Genomic DNA, 20,148 nt, shown 5'->3' with positions numbered 1-20,148 from the left:
AATATTTTTATTTTTTTCTTGTCTATATATTTTGTTATATATGAACATATATTCTACTTCATTGTCTTAATTGTCATATATCTTTACTATATAATTTGTGTACATTGAAGATGAATAAGTTCATTTTGTAGTTTTTTATTACCTAGACTTATGTTGATATATTAATATGTAATATACATAGATATAAGAATTTTCAAATTCAATTTATTCACAATGATTTTTCATAACAAAGGCCAACTCAAAATAATAAAAATTAAGATTTATAATTATTTTAAATATGATATAAAAATAATATGGGGAAATTTTTTTTGACATTTTAGTTGCAAAATACAGTGATAAATGCATGTATGTGCACAATTTCATTGTGGCAATTATAACTTTATTTAAATATCTTATTTCTCACTGATCAAATTTTTTTTATTTCTTATATATTTTGATTATCGACAAATCCAATATTTCATTTAAATATTTTTGTTAATAATATTTACATGAGTTTTATTGTACATTTATCCAATTTGAAAGGGATAAATTATAATTCAATATATAATAATATTTGAAAACTGTAGAATGGTTCTAAATTTAAAAATCGAGTAACATGTAAGGGATCAATTCAAAACGAAAAGTTGATGCAACATGTTTCTTCTAGCTTTACAAACGAATAATGTAGGATCGAGCGTTTGTCGCTTTACCAAAAGCTATAAATGATGGTAACTATGCAAGTCAAATCTTTAAATCATATAACAACTCAAGCGCCTACCCATCTTGAACAATTATTTTACCAGACAATCTATCTCCTAATAGTTGCACCAATTGCAATCAATAAAAATCAAAACATATAGATTATGGTAACAGTGCAAATCAAACATTTTAAATAGTACAACAACCCAAACACAACATTTCAATCACTCTACCCAACATGATCAATTATTGTACCCAACAAATTAGTTTATGCAAATAATATTTTACTATATCATATGAATTTATAAGACATTTGAGTAGAATATATACTTGATATTCTACATAAGTAGTAGAGAAAAAAAAAACATTTTTCATCAATTTGAAAATTTAAAACAAAAGAAAAATCAGATTATATAGCATGTTGACAAAATCCCGAAACCCAAATTGAAAGTTGAATTAATACATTCATATTCATCATTAAATTCTACTATTTAATTTTAATAGATTTAACATGTTTATACACTAAAAATATTGAAAGAATTGTTTATACAATTTAATAAAAAAAATCAAAGTACATCATTTTCTGATTCCGAATAACGATCACATTATTATTATGTTACAATGATAAATAAATTATTATTTTTAGTTTATCATCATAATCTTTACCTCAATAAACACATTTTAGAACGTAAGATGTTAAATTTAAAATTGGCATTAGATAATTATAGTATTAATTCTAACATTCTTTTTTTTATTCTTCTCAACACATTACTTTTTCTATCTTCAAATATATTAATCTATTTATTATTGTAAAAGTATAATAATTATTCGGTTAATTGATCACACTTAAGATTAGATGTTTGGAAAAAATGCTAATAAATCTTTGAAGACCAATAGATTATGAAATTAAATTTGAAATCAAGAGAAAAATTAAGAAAATGTAGAACACTAAAGTGCATGAACTTTCGCTTTGTACAGTGACAAAACATAAGGTGAGATCAAGTGAGATATTTATATATATAAGTCTCATTCAACTTAACCCATTATAATATTGAAAGAATTGTTTATACAATTTAATAAAAAGAAAGTCAAAGTACATTATTTTCTGATTCCGAATAACGATCACATTATTATTATGTTACAATGATAAATAAATTATTATTTTTAGTTTATCATCATAGTCTTTACCTCAATAAACACATTTTCGAACGTAGGATGTTAAATTAAAAATTGACATTATATAATTATAGTGAATTCTAACATTCTTTTTTTATCCTTCTCAGTACATTACTTTTTCTATCTTCAAATATATTAATCTATTTATTATTGTAAATTAAAAGTATAATAATTATTTGGTTAATTTATCACATTTAAGATTAGATGTTTGGAAAAAATGCTAATAAATCTTTGAAGACCAATAGATGATGAAATTAAATTTGAAATCAAGAGAAAAATTAAGAAAATGTAGAACACTACAGTGCATGAACTTTTGCTTTGTACAGTGGCAAAACATAAGGTGAGATCAAGAGAGATACTTATATATATATAAGTCTTATTCAACTTAATCCATTATAATATTTTTATTAACTCACTTTATCCTTCGTTTTTACTTCAACTAACTTTGCAGTGTGACTCATTCAAGCATTAACATTTTATTTTTTTAGTACATAGTGGCCTCCACTCTCACCGAATTCAATCTTTAGAAATCGGTATTAGTAGTTTATAGGTAATAGACAATTATTTAGTTTTTACTTTCTGTCTTTTGATTAATTGTGTAATTTTTTATGTTCTACCTAATTCATTTTTAGAATTTTTATTAAATTTTTATAATCACGATTAGAAGTGTTGCACGCATGCAATATAAAATTAATATATTTTAAAATGTTAAAATTGAAGTGTCGAATATATGTATTAAATCATTATTTAAGAACTTTTAGAAAAACAATATACATCATAATTCAGATTTAAAGATTAACATACAAATAAAGAATTGCGATGAATATCTTATAAAATAAATGGTGTTAGCCCAAACAGATTAAATATGATTATTGTAAATGAATTTTTCTTAATTAATTAGAAAATGTTCAGCAAATGCGCTGAATTAATTAGAATGTTTTCAATATAGTATGTCGATAAATATTTTTTTCATATGAGTTAGTGATTGAGTCCTTATGAACATTTAAAAAAATGTGTCTTTAGTTATATTAACAATGTCTTATAATTTAAAATATTAAATGAAACAAATTATCAAGATAAAAAATTAATTAGGAAATTCAAGAATATGTGATTACTTAATTAGTTTAATTGACACGCTCTTTAGTTTGCTGATTTAATAGATGATAAATCCACAATCACTGAGTTTTACAAGAATTCTTGTAGAATAAAATACAATTATAATAAATTACTTGATTGTATATGTAATAAAATTTTGTATATTTCATATATGTTTGACTTATTTCGTTTATAATGTTGAATTTTTATATATTATGGTATAAGATTTGTGATACATCTTAACATCAATAAATTTACTAAAACTTTATATATTAATTTTCGCTACCATATAATTCTGGTTTCGCCCCAGATTTTAATTTTTGTATTCGTTTGTTTGAATTTATTATTCCTCATTTTACCAAGACTCATAATATGTCAAACATGAAAGTGAATATTAATTTAAAGAGATGATAATATTTATATATTGTAATAAATATATTTACCCATCACGATAATGATAAAACTAACTTAAAAATAATATGTTGACGAACATATTGTCAGGAATCCAAAAATACAACTCAAATGTCAACCTTGACACTCAATTTTGAGTGACCGTCAAATTGTCTCAACAACCCAAAATTTTCGGACAAGATAGTAACATCACAATTTTGAAATCAAAATGATATTTTCTATTCTATATCAAGAATTCATGATCGAAAATCGATAATATTATATATATAAATATTTAATATAAACTCGTGCAAGCTCATTTAGGCTCATCTTTAAATGAGTCGACAAAATTTCAACCCAACTCACTCAGACTGTTTGGTGGTGCAGGCCAAACCGACAGACCCAACCCACATTGATGGCTCAAATCACAACGATCTTTTACCGTGTTTTATTTAAATAATTTATAAATATAAACCGCAAAAAAATTTTGGTTGCAAAAAACTTTAATTTAAACACATAAATTCTAGCAAACTGTCACATGAGGACATGAAAAAAAATTAATAAGATACCAAAGAAAATTCACAATTCGATAATGAGTTATTTCTAAACTTTAATTAATTAAATTAATTTACATAATGAAAAGATAAATAAAAAATCTAAATCATTGAATTAAAAATAACATATTATAATGTGTGTAGAAATAAAAAAACAAAATACTAATTTACATAATGAAAAGATATTATTAAATAAAAATAACATATTATAATATGGGTAGACATAAAAAATTAAATACTAATAGTCACACATATTTAAAATATAAATAAGGAGAAAGAAAAGACACATTTAAAATAAGCAATTAATGTAAAGTAAACAATGAATAAGGAGATAAATGTAAATTCACATATAAAATCACATATTTATATATTTTAATTAATTAAATCAATTTACATGGAGATTGAAGTGACATATTTATAATAAATTAATAATTATTAAGGGTGTCAAAATAAATTCACAATTGAAATGACATAAATTCATAATTAATAAGGGTGTCAAAGTAAATTCACAATTAAAGTGACATATTTATATATATAATAGAATAATAGATATAACACACATACACACTCCATGTAAAGCGTATTCTCTTAATACGTGTACTTGAAGATTCTTTGGAACCATGCAACTGAAAGACAGACGTCGGTGGGAGCAATCAAAGCATCGGTCTATCTACTCTCCTGCAACTGTCATGAGTTGTCTTCACAATTACTGCTGCATCGCCGTTTTCTTCTTCCTTCTCCTCCCACATTCTCTTCTTTCTCACTGCACCAGGCCTCCTGTCATCTTCAATTTCGGCGATTCCAACTCCGACACCGGCGGACTCGTCGCCGGCCTCGGTTTCGCCGTCAGTTTACCCAATGGCAGAGCTTTCTTTGGAAAATCAACCGGCAGGCTTTCCGATGGACGACTCATAATCGATTTCCTCTGTATGTTTTTTTTATGTTTCAACAATTAATGTTGATTGCTGTTCGTTATTATTTTAAGCGTTTGTTCTCGATGTCTACTGTTGTACTTCGTCGTTTGTTTTTGCTTCTCGTGCTCCGTGAGCGTGAGAAAAGAGAACTACGTTGGATAATCATATGTAGTATAGTTAAGTAAAGTAACTAGCTTTTCGTTCTTTTTGCCTCATGCGCTCGCGCAGCTGGTACGCACTATTATATTGTTATATTTCTTTCCCCAAAAGCATGGGTTTCATGTTGCTGTATAGATGAATTATTATGTGTTTGCGACTTTTGATGCGGTAAAAAGATCATCTAACTTCAGTTTGACAAGCAGAGTGTGGCGTCTCAAATGGGATTTTTAAATTATGTTAGAATATAATATATAAATGTTTTTGAAAATATAAGTTTTGTATATGTAAAGATTGTTTAAATAGAATCTTTTTTCCGGCACAGAAGTTTTTCATTCCGACATGGCCAGCAGGGGTGGGATGGTCTATGATGCAGGATGAATTAGAGCAGAATTTCCAACTTTGGGGGGGACAAGGATAAGTTTTGGATAATATTCTATCTACTAGAACATGTGGTCCAAAGAGTAATTATTTTGAATGAATGCAGCGTGCATGTGGTGGTTGTGAATTTTAGGGCTTGGAAATATTTTATTTCTTGATATTTCTTAAAAAGGTTAACTTCGCAAGTCTGTCACTCTCATTTTTCATCTTCAGAAGTTTTTGTTTGCATCATACATTATGCAAAATTATTGGGAAAGTAACAAATATAAGATAAATTCTCTAGGCAACATTCTTTTTGTAGATCTTTTCTTTTGTTCATTGCGAGATTTTAAGGTGTTAGAGTAGTTCCTGTAGTCGGATTTACGAGAAGTTTTTATCTAATTACATCGGCATTGCTTTATGTTTGATTAATTGCGATATCCTTGAGGTTTGCATCATTTTCTGGTTCTTATGATGACAAGGCGTCTCTGGTTCTGTTAATCTTACACGGATACTTCCTAGGGCCTAGAGTAAACTCATAAAGACATTTTCACTGGGTACCGTAGTAACTGTTTAAAAGTCAGGTGTTGTTTTTTTTATTAGATCAAATCTTTGAGTTTGCATTTACTTTACAAGACTGTTAGAGATATTCATGTGTCATTTTTTTTAATCATTGAGAAGAGGACGCCTTATTGTTTTTCAGGTCAGAATCTAAGCACAAGTCTTCTAAGCCCATATCTGGACTCATTAGGTTCCAACTTCTCAAATGGTGCGAACTTTGCGATAGTAGGGTCTTCCACCCTGCCTAAAAATGTACCCTTTGCACTGAATATTCAGGTCAAGCAGTTTACACATTTTAAGGCTCGTTCTGCTGAACTCGTTAATGCAGGTGATTTGCCCGCCTATGGTCTGTAAATTTACTTAAGCTGCAACATCAGTTTTGATTTATGGAATTTTGCCCAAAAATGTAGCTTCTCTTGTGTGGTTGGCGCAACGTACCTAACTACAAGCATAACAGAATGGAAGAAAGAGAAACAGAGATTGATGGCAATATTAAACTATGAGATGATTTGAATGCTTGAAGATTTTTTAGTTCACATGTCTCTCTTGAATTTTCATTATAGTTTTTATCTGACTTTTGAATAAATAGATAACAAGATATTCATATGCCAATCTTCAATCCTATAATAATGACCCCATAAACGCTGTTATTTCTCTCTGGAGACCCGTGAAAATACATGGAAAGCAACTAAATATTCTATAGGTGCAGTGCTATTTCCTCTAGGTTTTATTTTAGTTTATTCTTCACTCGAAAATCAGAAAATACTAGCTTAATAATTCGACTCATGTTCATGTTATATTTAGGAGTCGACGGTGTTCTTGGCAATGATAGGTTCAGTGATGCTCTCTACGTCATTGACATCGGACAAAATGACCTTGCTGATTCATTCACTAAGGGCTTATCCTATGTGCAAGTTATCAACAAGATTCCATCTGTATTGGCAGAAATCGAGGATGCTGTTAAGGTCAGTCCATCATTCGTCTTTCTACCCGTGAAGAAGAATCATGATCCATGGCAAATATCTCACAGTTTTTCTTTATATTTGAACTTTACCTATCTAGATTTCTGATTTTGATTATTAGCAAACACGTGCAGCAAGTAATATGCAAGCTTTCGTATTTTTTTTATAAGAATGTTGGAATCCGTTAACATGTTAAAAAAATGGATATTCCTGACTGTGAATCTCTTGTGACTTTTAGTCCTTGTCATCGTTGACAAATGTAGGAAATATACGATCAAGGAGGCAGAAAATTTTGGGTTCATAACACTGGGCCATTAGGTTGTCTACCACAAAAACTTGCTCAAGTTCAAAATGATTCACTCGATTCATTTGGATGCATTTCAAGTTATAATGAAGTAGCACAACTGTTCAATGAAGGATTACGCAAGTTATGTCAAGAATTAAGATCTGACATGAAGGATGTGTCTGTTGTGTATGTGGATGTATATTCTATCAAGCTTGATATCATTGCCAACTCCAGCACATATGGTAAGAAATAAAGTTTCGTCCTTTTCATTCCACCTCATAATGAGGCGATGTAAGTTTTCATTTTTGTTGGTCAGGATTAAGAGCATTTGTCTTCACCTCATTCGTCAAATAATGGATACTATTGGCTTAATCCTTAAATTAAGGGAATTTTTTTTACCCGAACCGAGTGTGGTGGTCCTTGCACGCCCCTCTTCCTATCCTGTGTTTTTTTTAAATATCTACCTATCCTATGTTTGGTTCACCCAAAGGTATGATAATCCCCATTGATTATACCTTAGAATATGGTATATATGCACGTCACTTCTGGCCAATCTGTCTTCCAATAAATGTATAGTAAAACTTCGAAGCTACACCTGCTATCATATTACTCCTATTATTTCTACTAGACACCAAAAAGTTATCTTGAGAGAAAAGTATTTGGAACATACTTTCTAGTTTCATCACCATTCAAGGTTACTAACTCTAGCCCATTATGCCGATTCGTTCTTTGATTTAATAGGTTTCTCAAGTCCATTGATGGCATGTTGCGGGTCTGGAGGACCACCCTACAACTATGACAAAAGGGTTTCATGTGGATTTCCAGGGTATCAGGTCTGCGATCAACAATCCCAGTTTGTGAGCTGGGATGGAATCCATTACACCGAAGCAGCTAACGCCCTTATAGCCTCAAAGATACTTTCCGCCGATTATTCAATGCCAAACGTGAATTTTGAGTTCTTTTGTCGATGATTATAATACCGAGTAAGAGTTTTAGCATGTTGTTTTCGGCACATGAACAAGATTTTGTGTCGTTAGCCATTCATCCATCTGCCTACTTTAGCCAAAATTTGTTGGAGCATAATTGCTTGATGAGAGGTATTTAATTTCCAACTTAAATGAGTGTATAGTATGGTTATATGATTGAGACTCTTCTCTTGTTTCTATATAAAGTTGTCTTATTCACTTGCCATATTACAAACTATTCAATGAACAATTTAATTAGATCAGAGGAATTCTCACGATGTTAAAAACGTTCAAATATTTCGGCACTACAAAGGGTCGTATAAAAACACTTGAGATGAAAACACTTGTGTGTTGTAGTTAATGTAGTTTAGATGGGAAATCTTTCGCCCCATCACATCAAAATACGGTGTCGTCATGATCCCATAATTATTTCCGGAGGATAATAAAGATTACATAATAAATTAATATCATAACAATTATGTGATAACCCCTTAAGTCATACGAAGGGATTATTCTCGATTATGGTAATAATGGCATAGAATAGACTAACATCTAACATTACAAATGTGAAGTCCAAATTTTGAACTTCATAACTTCAGGTTGAGATCTAATCCCCTCCTTCCAGCTTTCTTCTCTTTCGATTTGGTTTCTTCGGAACACATCGCCCCCTCCGAACAGAGACGAGTAAACGGAGGTTTGAGTTATCTTCACTTTCTTGGAAACCCCATGAGCCTTGTTACAAATTCTCGAACTATTCATATCATAAGGTCATCCACAATAAGAAAAATATTTCCTTCAAATATTTGTGGACCCCATAAACCACATCATCAATCAAATATTTCTCTACTCAAATATCTCATATTTCACAATCAAATATCACACCAACAAAATATTTATGGGTCACACTGTCACTTTAATTAATATTTTATTTTCATTTAAATAAAATCATTTAACCACTTTAATTACTTCCATCTATTATTTAGTATTATATTTTTATTGAATTATAAAACTAGAAAGTTTATAACGATTATTTTTTGAATACCTAATTTGTAATAAAATAAATATTAATAAAATTAAAAAATTTATAACGAACTATACAAAACTAATTTATCACAAAACAATATTTATAACATTAATAATAAAAAATTACAAACCATAAATTTCAAACCACATTACATGTTCAATCTTTTTAAAAACATAAATTGTAAACCACACACAAAATAAAATCACACTAAAATACATGATTTTAACACATAAATTGCAAACCACACACATAATAAAAACATGACATCAAATACAAATTACAAACCACATTACATGTTCAATCTTTTTTTGAGCTGCTCACATATCGCTAGAAGGTTATGGAGTTGTTCATCTGTCATACCTTGTGTGTCCATTACGAGTAGTTTATGATCTTGAATGAGTTGATCCACTTTCTTGTTGTTATTATATTCATCCATCTGTGTTACTGATTGTTGCATAGCCTCAGTAATTTGATCAACATGGGTCACTCTTTCTTTGCCTTTCTTTTTTGCGGCCTTATGTCCCATAGGACGAGATCGGGCTTCATTGTACTCTGTATCAACATTTGGTGTAGCATTAGACGAGTCAGTATGTGCACCTGACGATTTAGATGTCCTTGCCTTCTTTGCAGACCGGTGTCCTGAAGAATGAGGAGCATACTTAGGACTATCTTTCTCTGCAGTCCTTTTTTTAGCTTTCTTCTCTCGATTGGTATTGTAGTATTCTACAACTCGTTTCCAAAAAGACTCACTCTTCTGGGCATTACCAACGGTTGGGTATTCACTCATCATTGTGTATGCTGCTGCAAGGAGCTTATCATCTGCTACTGTCCACGCTGTCCGCTTGCCATGATCTCCATCTGAACTTGGCCCGTCTCGCTTGCCTGATTGAGAGTAATATTTTCAAGTCCTATTTGAGACGAGAAAGGAGGAAATTATGAATTTCGAAATTCGTAAGGTGCTTCTTCCCCTTTATCACTGTCACTTGCATCAACACTAGCCCTTCTCGATTCAGTTGATTGAAGCCCCGGTGATTGAACATGATTAATTCCATGGGATGGAGCTTGCACAAAATATTGGCTACTCTGCCAATATTCTGGGGGGCATATATTCCACGGAGGTAGAGAAGCGTTAAAAAAATATGTTGGTGGATATAGAAAATGTTTCAAATTCTATGGTTGCTGTGTAAGAAATGGAAATGGAGGATGTTGGACACTTGGACGAACTTGAGAATTTTCTCCACTTGAATTTTCGTCGATATTTGGAGAGTTCAAAAAATCACTAAAAAAATTATTGGAACTATTATCCATTCCAAATTTTTTTTGTGAGAGAAATATGTATGTAAGATATTGAAAATTTGAATTTTAATTTCTTAAAAACTTATGTATTTATAGACTAAAATTTGAACGTTACACAACGTTCAAAATCCAACGTTCTTAATTGATCAGAAGAAAATAAAATTGTGCAGAAAAATTTCTCAAGGTTTGGATCTACCCAAACTGGGTAGACCAACAATTGGTCGACCAATTGTTGGAATTGGTCGACCACAATTCCAACAATTGGTCGACCAATCAATATGGTCGACCATATACCAATCAATTGGTCGACCAACAAAAATGGTATGGTCGATCAATTGTTGGTCGACCAAAAAATTTGGTCGACCAATGTTTTGTTTTGGTCGACCCAAGCTTGGTCGATCCCAGATTTCATTTAATTGTCCACTTGTGTCTGACGTGCGAGTGTGACGCGCGAGTGTAATGCACGCACGTGTCTCAAGCCAGCGTGAAACTCACGCTGTCTTGAAGATATTAAAAAAAAATTGCAATACCCGGTTACAAATTTGTAACCGGGTATTGTTCTGACACAAAAATAAATGGTGTGTAGTGGTGAATATTTAGATGGAGATGATATTTGGATGACTTGGCATGTATTATATCCACCATTGTGGATCCCATAAGCCCGAGCAAAATTTATCCTTCTTAGAATCGCAAAAAAATGTCTCCATATTTTCTTCGTCGTCTTCTTGATCTCGTTGTACAGTAGCATCTCTGATTTGTTATTGAATGAATTGATTTATTACCATAAAATATTGTAATGTAAAAATCAATCGAAACATTTTTAAAGTGACATCTCATTAACCACATTTGTTACTGAATACATTGACTTATCACCATAAAAATTGAAAATATGATGATAATCGAAACATTTTTTAACCATTGTTTCTATGCGATGTCATTGGATCATGAGTTAAATTTCAACAAATAGTTCTTTTGTGAAACGATTTCACAGATCTATATTTGTAAAACGGATCGACCTCATTCATATTTGTAGTAAAAAGTAACATTTTTGACATAAAAAATAATATTTTTTCAAAAGTTGATCAGGTCAAAATCCGTCTCACAAAATTAACTTTTGATTCAATCACACATGAATTTTTGTCAATTTTCAGCTGCTCCTGAGAATTAAATGGTAGTGTATCACTTATAAATTCAATCCTTCATTGTACTCTCTAGTGTCCTCCTGCACGCTTCGTGTCAAATAAATTATAAATTAAATTTGTAATATTAAAAATTGATTTAAATTTTTTTTTTATTTTAGTACTTTTTTTAAAAAAAATAAAGTAAAATTAATTTGTCATGAAAGGTTAGAGGGATGCAACCTAACCTCCACCGCTATAGTCTATACCAATGGCGATAGGGAAAAATGAACTGGAATTACTATACTTGCACTGTTTCCTGCTTTTCAGTTAGGTAAAAAGATCGTTGATTAGACGTGCACAAAACCAATCCACATGCCAGAAGTCGAATACCAAGGATCTTTGATATGAAGCAACATACATACGTAAAATGTATATCGAACACGATAACTTTCATTTAGATAAAATAATTAGTCATATTCATACACGAGGTTACATTACAGACAACATAGGCAATTATATTTATATCCATTGACAATGAACAGCATACAGCATTACCCAAATCTAGTACAAAACATACAAAATGGACGAAGGGATATAACATAGAGTACAAGAAGAAACATGGTGAGTGGCTGTGTGTCCATGTACGGCACCTGAAGGATTTATAACCCAAGGAAGGGACACTGCTTTCGAGCATGCTCAGGTATCAACTTTATCAGGATTTCCTCAGGAACGCCTTTCAACTCTGAAACTCAGATGTAACATCGATTTCAAACTTCATTAAACAAGAAAAAAGCCAATGAAATACAAATGTTTTTGTTAATGAGAATGCGTACCATGAGGCTTGAAGTTGAACAATGGGGGAAGAAAACGCCCGTTAGGCAGACGAGTGTTTGAATCACGAAGCTCATCAAAAAAAGTGTGGGTCATGGCATCCAGCTGTAGAGTAATTAAATGCATCAAAATTCCAGAACAGGACCAGGGAAGGAATAATTTGCCATCCATAAATGAAGTAGCTACTGCTAAAGATAAGCATCAAAGGACTAAGAAATTTATGGTATCCACTCAGTCTATAGAATACAATTTTCTTCAGCAGCCCATGAATCTCTGAATACAAATATCAGAATCGTCAAGTACGGACTCTTTTAAATTATCAAATTCCTATGTATCCTTCTCGGAAACTTAAACTCAATAACTTTGTGACAAAATGAGGCGAAAGATTTTTTAGACTTCCAACAAAAGATGGCATATTACATTGAGGTTTCTATTAATCACAAGAAAATTTATATGCCAGCTCTATTAAGATCCTACTCTGTGAAGAGAAACAACATATAAACCATATAATAAGTGAGTTTCGCCTATAAAGATAATTAGGGAATTCTAGACTCTGATTTACTCATGTCTCACGATCACTAATGCAACTGAATTCAAAGAAACTGAAATTATGAAAATTAAAAAGGGAAAAAATAATGTAGAAAATATTTCCGGCTCCCTCCAAACCGAGGACAAAAAATACTCACAGCTGTGCAGCGCAGATTAGGAGAATATTGTAGAAGTCTTGACACAAGATCAACCGCTTCTGGGGGCATGCGTTTGTGGAATACCTGAAGTGAAGTCATGAAATAAACAAAATGATGAAACAAAAGCAGACAGGATCAGTATAATTAACATAGCCAACAAGTACCTTGTGCCATGGATGAGCTTTGATCTGAGGAAACTTGAACTCGGTGTAGTTAGGATTCATGCATTTAATTTCCTCCCTTGTTGGAGTACCTAGAACCTGAAAAAATTCAGTTATTTAATAGGTTGGAAAACAGAAAAATGCTGAATTAGGTCAAATACAAGTACAACAAGGAGAGGAAGTTTGCACTTCACAAAAATATAAGCTTCTAACCATTTAACAACACTAGCCAGTACCTACTTAAAATACATTCATTAAATCAAAACGAAAACAAAACTGTGACATTTAAAATTATACGATCTATGAATCCACAAAAAGCTCTAAATATCTCCCCTCGCATTTTTGTCTATGAATGAATTTCTCAGGATGTTAGAAGAACAAGATTAACAAACACAGAACTATCCCACACTCAAACTACACCTATCCAATCACCCCCAGCTCCACATCATATAAATTGAGAAGCTTGTGTCTTGTGTTAGAGAGAGAGAGAGAGAGAACCTTGATGATCTCAACAAGCTGGTCTACTCCACTTTCACCAGGGAAAAGGGGCTGCAGAGGCAAAGGCCATCAATAACGCATAAAAGGAAATTGAGAATATTAGTACTACTAGTCAAAGGATCTATTATACAACACTTAGAAACGATAAAGTCAAAAAAGTACCTGTCCAAGAAGTAGCTCAGCAAGCACACACCCAGCAGACCAAATGTCAATTGCTGTAGTATACTCCGTTGCTCCAAAAATAAGCTCAGGTGCTCTATAATACCTAGAGCAAATGTAAGAGATATTGGGTTCCCCTTTGACCTGACAAAAAATTGCAAATTAGATCATGTGTAATGGTAATTGCAAAAAATGTGACCTCCAATATAATGGCATTATACATACCAACACTTTTGCGCTTCCAAAGTCACATAATTTAACCTGGTGGGTGTGTGGATTCACCTGCACAATGTATTTTATTAGCTTTGAAAGTAACACAGAGGCAACAGTTAAAAGTCATCAGTAAGGGAAGATATGCAGCGCTTAACCAGTACAAATATTTTTAATTCATGTTTAATTACACATTCACAAATTATATGAGAACCTGATAGCCGATGCCCTCAATTTACATCGAGGCAACTTATACCGCCATTTGTTATGGCTGAATAACAGCAAACTTTCCAAGTATTTTATTTTACAAAAGGTACAAATGAATTGTTGGTTTCTTTTGAGCAAATATTCATATTCATCATCATAGATTCATATGGCAGGCCTTATTTGCATTTGGATGGAGGCACATTTAAATATATGTTCTTTTTTGAAAAAATAATGTGGTTTCCTTGAAAAATTGTTTTTCAGTTGCGTTTTAATAATCCAAAGACGTGAAAAAAGTCAGAACAAGAAAGTAGGAATGTGACATTTATAAAAAAAACATTTTAATCTAAGATATTCAACACAAAATTTTCTATACTTCTCTTTTATTACAAAATTAACACTTGAAAAAACATAGCTCACTAAAATATTTATGTATGTGAGTACATATGTATCTAAATTCATCATTTTCTACCCAAGTAGATGGGAGAGGCTATGGTCGTTCTTCTGGACATACTACCCCATGAAATTTGAATACACCTCGTACATCTGTGTGATTAAAAAAGTACAAAAATGTTTTAAGATTGTGACTTAGACCCAACTCAATCCCAAAAACTAACTCAAGTGAGAAGATTGTCCAAGTTCATATGGGCAATCTAACACATAACGATGTGCCTGGGCTCTGATACCATGTTAAGACTGAGACTTAGACCTATCTCAACCCCAAAAGCTAGCTCAAGGTGAAGATTGTCCAAGTCCATATATATAACTCACGGACATTTAATCCAACCGATGTGGGACAAATAACAAACTTCTCATGCCCAGAAATGAACATCTGATCTAAAGTTTACAAGTGACCCAACTATGGGCAGAACGAGTGGCCCAAGAGGGAAAGTTTACAAGACAACATCGGAACCTGGCTCAAATACAATGTTAAGGTTGGACTTGGACCTAACTCAACCTCAAAAGCTATTACTCAAGTCCATATATACAACTCCCAAACCAGAGCGTGGAGACATTAACATGTGGCCTAGTTATGGACAGTCCAACACATAACAGTGGGTTAAGATTGAGACTTGGACATAAATCAATCTCAAATGCTAACTCAAGTGAGAGGATTGTCCAAGTCCATATATACAACTCCCAAAAACTCAGTCCAAACGATGTGAGACATCTTAACAAAATCATATCACATACACAAGAAAAGTAGAAAGTAAACTCTGTTGAGGTTGAACTATGAGACATTACTTCGAATTTGCCAATTATTTATATCACCATGAAAAGAATCAACTATATGGATTAAAAATATCATAAGAGAGATGACACAGACAATATTAAATCTAATTAGTTGATAATACACAAAAGTGATGTACTCTAAAAGTCAATTTATCTTGGCACTAAGGATACACAAGCTTCGATATGTGAAGGGTAACAAGTAAACAAAGTAATCATATAATCTGAAATTTACATACCAACAAATTTTGAGGCTTTATATCTCTGTGACATACTCCAATACCACGATGGATGTAGCCCAATGCTCTGAAGATCTGACACATAGCCAAATAATAATATAACAGTACATTCACCGAATCACAGATGAGATATCTTAAATTAAACATTCAGTTCACAGGTAGTAGAACAGAGAACAGACAGCACGATTCCAGGTAGTATTTGTGATAATCAGGGCAAAAGCTATTATGCACTCTAGCTTGTGCTGAAGTCATTGCCCAAATAGCCCATAAAAAACAATGAAAAAAAGTCCCCGTCCCATCACCCCTAAAAGCATGATAATAAATGGGTGCAACCACATGTCAAAACAGGTAAATCCATCTCTTGCAATGCCAGTTGCAACAGTACATTTGGCATCCAGGAGGTGTGATCAAGGTTGTGCCCATTATGAAAGAGAATATATAAAGGAAAAAACAGTAGCCAAGTGTACTGCTACCAGACAAAGAGATCATATACATCTGAAAGCAGCCCCAAAAGCAAACCACACACCTGGTAACCATACAGCTTCACATATATCAGAGGCATCCGCTGGTTCAACTTATTATAATGCTTGATAACTCGATGGACAGTTTCCGGAACATATTCGAGTACCAGATTAAGATACAATTCATCCTTTTCAGTAGTTGAGAAGAAACAGTGCTTGAAGGCCACAACATTTGGATGGTCAAGTAGGCGCATGGTTTGCAGCTCACGGTTCTTGTACCTCTTGTCCTGAAGAACCTTCTTTATGGCAACAGATTCGCCGGTCTCCAAGCATTTTGCCTGGATGATCAACAAGGTTAAGAAACAATAATATCCGTTATCGTCGTCCATAGTAAAACAGAAAATACAGTTGTAACCATCACTTACAAGTCAAAAACAACAAAGAAATCGCACCTGGAACACTACTCCAAATGATCCATGTCCGACAACACGTTCAGCCATGTAGCTAATTGTCTGAAAGCATCCCCAAAAAGAAAACATCAAAAGTTTAACTTAAGCAGTCAGAATACCAACATAACTGAGGACCACAAAACACAGTTCCATGACTTGCAACCAAGTACTTTTTCCCCAATCCTCTGGATAAGACAACTGACAAAATATAATGTTTTTACGGTGCATCACCTGCTTTGGTTGACCATTTCGGCCACCAATAGTTGTCACAATTATGTGCCCAGTCTCAGTCCCATTACCATCCACAAGTGTTGCTTCCATTTCCTAGAATATCATAGCCACGTTAAGCTAGGCCCAACCTCAATCCAGGTAAGAGTTAGGAAAACTTCCAAACAGATGTAATAAAAACAGAAGAAGAGACTTTAAACGTACCTTATCATCCCGGATTTTCATCTCATGCATCTCCTCGGGCAACCTATCGACCCCCATTTCATGACTGCCAGACTCCCTTAAACCAGAAGTGGGAGCTACACCCACTGATGCCATTTAATGAAAAAACCAGCTAGTTGTATACCTCAACAAGTCATTCACCTATAGAAAAAACGAGACCATGTAAACTTCTGACCGAACAGATCTGTATTTATACTATTTTTTCCTCCATCTTTCATTTAACGAAAATAATATCGGGTCAATAAAATTGAGTAGTAAGTGTGATTATTGTAGCAAACACATTGCCAGTGGTCGAGTGTATTATGCAAATCTAATCCAAGATGACCAAATTTATAAAAATTTACATGAGCTAGCAAGAAATCTAGCTGAAATAAAAAAAGGAGATTGAAAATTACACTGCATGCCGTGTTTAAGACAGACTCAACCAGTTGGCACGCTCTAATACATATGTTGACCACAATTAATTTCCTACAATAAAGGAAAGGTAATCCGTTCTTTTTTTATATTTTCAATGAGTACATAAAACCTCAATAAGATACTGGGCTCGATGGCCTGGTGATTTCATAATCCAAACAAAACAGTGAGTCCAAAAGGAAAAGTATTTTGAAAATTTAAATCTTTGTCCCAATCGATAGATTTCTACCATCCCATTTGCTCGACCTAGAAAAATTATGGTAAGTATTATTAGCATGGATTTCTTCATGAGAAAAAGGCCAGTAGGTTGACCGTTGACCACTCAATTTACATACATAAGTCTTCCCTACCACAAAAACACACAACTCAACACGAAAAAAGTGCAAAATAACTAAGGTTGCGCTTGGATTGATGAAATTGATTTGGAGTAAGGGTTTTGATTTGAGGAATGGATTTCAAGACACCTCTTGGACTAATATGAAAATTTTCATAATTATTATTGAAATTGCTTAATCTTATACAGAGTTAATTTAATATTTACTTGAGTTTTGTCCAACCAAACAAGTCAAGGAGTTTGAAATCAATCCAAACACAAAATAAGATATTATCAATCTTTGTAGCTCATGTCATTACAGATATTAACTACCAATGTCCTTTTTGAAACTCAACAATAGTCTCTCACTACTTTTCTGGGACAATTCATATCTATAACGAAGGTCCTCCAAAGAGGTTGGTAAACCAAGCACAAAAAGGACTCCAAAAGTGATAAAAATAAAATAAAAGCCATTTTATAGCATTGCTAAGATTTCTTTAATTAATCCACCATTAGATAAGTAACACTGGACTAATATAGCATAACTTAGACTATCTTAGATGGTAAAGTTATAGAATATTGCATCCTTATGTAATAACCGGATAACATGGATGATTTAACTTAACGTCTTGCAGACTGCTTGAAATATACATTACAGCGCTTTATGATTAGCATCGAAACATTCAAAGAATTACATTTTAATCCCAAAAGCTAAAAAAACTAAACGTCCTACAGTTTATAAAATAGAAAATTAATCTTCCCAAGACAGTGCAATCTACCACCAAACCCTTCACCTACAACACCAAACCGCACATATCACAGGACACACTTACATCACCAGGGAGCACATAGAAAAACTACTCGGTGTTTGCTTGAATACATCAAAATTTAACCACATAATAGTTCTCTAAAATCCATCTGTTTATCCTTTTCATCCGCAATGCGGCAACGCCATATCTAGGCATCCTTTTCCCCTTCAATATTTGACGCCAGCACGCGACTACTTATTCACAATAATGTTGCGACTTGCACAATAATATTTCCCAGCATTAAACACGCAAAGAAATTTGCCATGCATTGGTTGAACATAGTTTGACAGAAATAATACAAAAATAAAACATATTAGCTTTCCGATAATTAGTAGCTTTATCTTCAACTATTTAACCAGAAACTCGTATAACTACTTAAAATTCGTAATACCGAAAATCCTGGTGCTGAAAAATCCATGATAAAAGCTAAGAATAATTTTAAAAACATAATAAACTCCCACAATCTCACTACATGAAACATCTTCAAGAATTCCAAACACAACAGTCAGATATCTGTCAACAATAAATAACCAAAGTTAAAGAAAACAAACCACAAAAACCACAACGTAGATCTAACATTGAAAAGAAAATAGTAGCCAGCCCTAGATTCAGGAAACGATCAACAAAGACAGCAAACAAAATCGGATAAACAAGCTAAACAAAACCATCAATGGATCCACGTCAGAGAACAAACAACATCGTCTCAAATCCATCAACACAATCTGTCCCCATTTAAAAAAAACTAAAAATATGAAACCAGCTGAAATTGAGACTGAATCACCCAAAAAAGAGAGAAAAACAAAAACAAAAACAACTCCATCACCGGCGTGATCCGAATATCGAGGAGGCAGCGAAGAACTTTACCGATGATCATCGGTGACTGACTCTGACGATTAGTTTGTGGCCAATATCATATGACACCATCACCTTTAGAGAGAGGAACCCAAATGTTTCACAGCGACAGAAAAAGCGACAAATATATACAAGCAGATAGATACATATGAGAGAGAGGGAGAGAGTTGTACGCTGTGAATTTCATTCTTGGTATTATTATTTCATTTCTATGAAACTTTACTTTATTTATTTATTTATTTATCTATTTATTTATTTATTTATTTATCTGTTTGTTCAAGTCTCGCACATGACAGGCCAATAGCAGTAGTTTTGCGTGACGGTCAAAGCTCGTTCATTGATAACCAAATATATTGTCTCATCATGACACACATGGTACATATATTCGATAGAAAATAAATAAATAATAATAAAGTTCTTTTTAAAATTAAATTTATATACAAAAGTTAATTAGTAAAGAAGTTTAAGTGTTTAACTTTAATAAAAAGTATAGATATAGTGTTATAATTTGATTTTTAGAGCTGAAAGAAAGACTGTTATAATTGAGTCTGAACTTGATATTTCATTTTAAATATCTCATACACCGATAGCATAAGAGTCAAAATCATCGTATAACTCGATTTATGTATTCTTGTGAATTTCTT

The 20,148-nt window shown here is 32.5% G+C and overlaps 2 protein-coding genes across 2 annotated transcripts; one reads left to right on the top strand and one right to left on the bottom strand.

Moving 5' to 3' along the window:
* The first annotated feature begins 4,472 nt into the window (after positions 1-4,472).
* Positions 4,473-8,308, top strand: LOC140970133 (GDSL esterase/lipase At1g09390-like). The gene is made up of 5 exons (XM_073431731.1): positions 4,473-4,820; positions 6,027-6,212; positions 6,689-6,849; positions 7,110-7,374; positions 7,874-8,308. Exons 1-5 carry the CDS (start codon positions 4,514-4,516, stop codon positions 8,101-8,103), a joined length of 1,149 nt encoding a protein of 382 aa, XP_073287832.1. The 5' UTR covers positions 4,473-4,513; the 3' UTR covers positions 8,104-8,308.
* A 3,660-nt stretch (positions 8,309-11,968) lies between these two features.
* Positions 11,969-19,690, bottom strand: LOC140970127 (shaggy-related protein kinase alpha-like). Its single transcript, XM_073431718.1, has 13 exons — positions 19,517-19,690; positions 17,099-17,257; positions 16,898-16,990; positions 16,670-16,729; positions 16,283-16,555; positions 15,757-15,831; positions 14,099-14,155; positions 13,877-14,017; positions 13,715-13,765; positions 13,220-13,315; positions 13,056-13,139; positions 12,372-12,474; positions 11,969-12,280 (listed from the first exon to the last, which is right to left on the bottom strand). Exons 2-13 carry the CDS (start codon positions 17,210-17,212, stop codon positions 12,198-12,200), a joined length of 1,230 nt encoding a protein of 409 aa, XP_073287819.1. The 5' UTR covers positions 17,213-17,257; positions 19,517-19,690; the 3' UTR covers positions 11,969-12,197.
* Positions 19,691-20,148: the final 458 nt, after the last annotated feature.

This window comes from Primulina huaijiensis, chromosome 2, assembly GCF_012295235.1.
Source record: "Primulina huaijiensis isolate GDHJ02 chromosome 2, ASM1229523v2, whole genome shotgun sequence".
Lineage (NCBI taxonomy): Eukaryota > Viridiplantae > Streptophyta > Magnoliopsida > Lamiales > Gesneriaceae > Primulina > Primulina huaijiensis.
The sequence above is the reverse complement of the archived record's forward strand: the minus strand, read 5'-3'. Positions and strand labels throughout refer to the sequence as shown.

Bases quoted from the DNA above. Each gene is read 5' to 3' on its own strand.
- LOC140970133 (XM_073431731.1), top strand. From the start codon at position 4,514: ATGCAACTGAAAGACAGACGTCGGTGGGAGCAATCAAAGCATCGGTCT. The intron at 4,821-6,026 runs GTATGTTTTTTT...ATTGTTTTTCAG, and splicing joins ACTCATAATCGATTTCCTCT to GTCAGAATCTAAGCACAAGT. The intron at 7,375-7,873 runs GTAAGAAATAAA...TTGATTTAATAG, and splicing joins TGCCAACTCCAGCACATATG to GTTTCTCAAGTCCATTGATG.
- LOC140970127 (XM_073431718.1), bottom strand. From the start codon at position 17,212: ATGGCATCAGTGGGTGTAGCTCCCACTTCTGGTTTAAGGGAGTCTGGC. The intron at 16,556-16,669 runs GTGCGATTTCTT...TTGATCATCCAG, and splicing joins CATTTGGAGTAGTGTTCCAG to GCAAAATGCTTGGAGACCGG. The intron at 13,140-13,219 runs GTACTTGTTGGC...ACTTCACTTCAG, and splicing joins AAGCTCATCCATGGCACAAG to GTATTCCACAAACGCATGCC.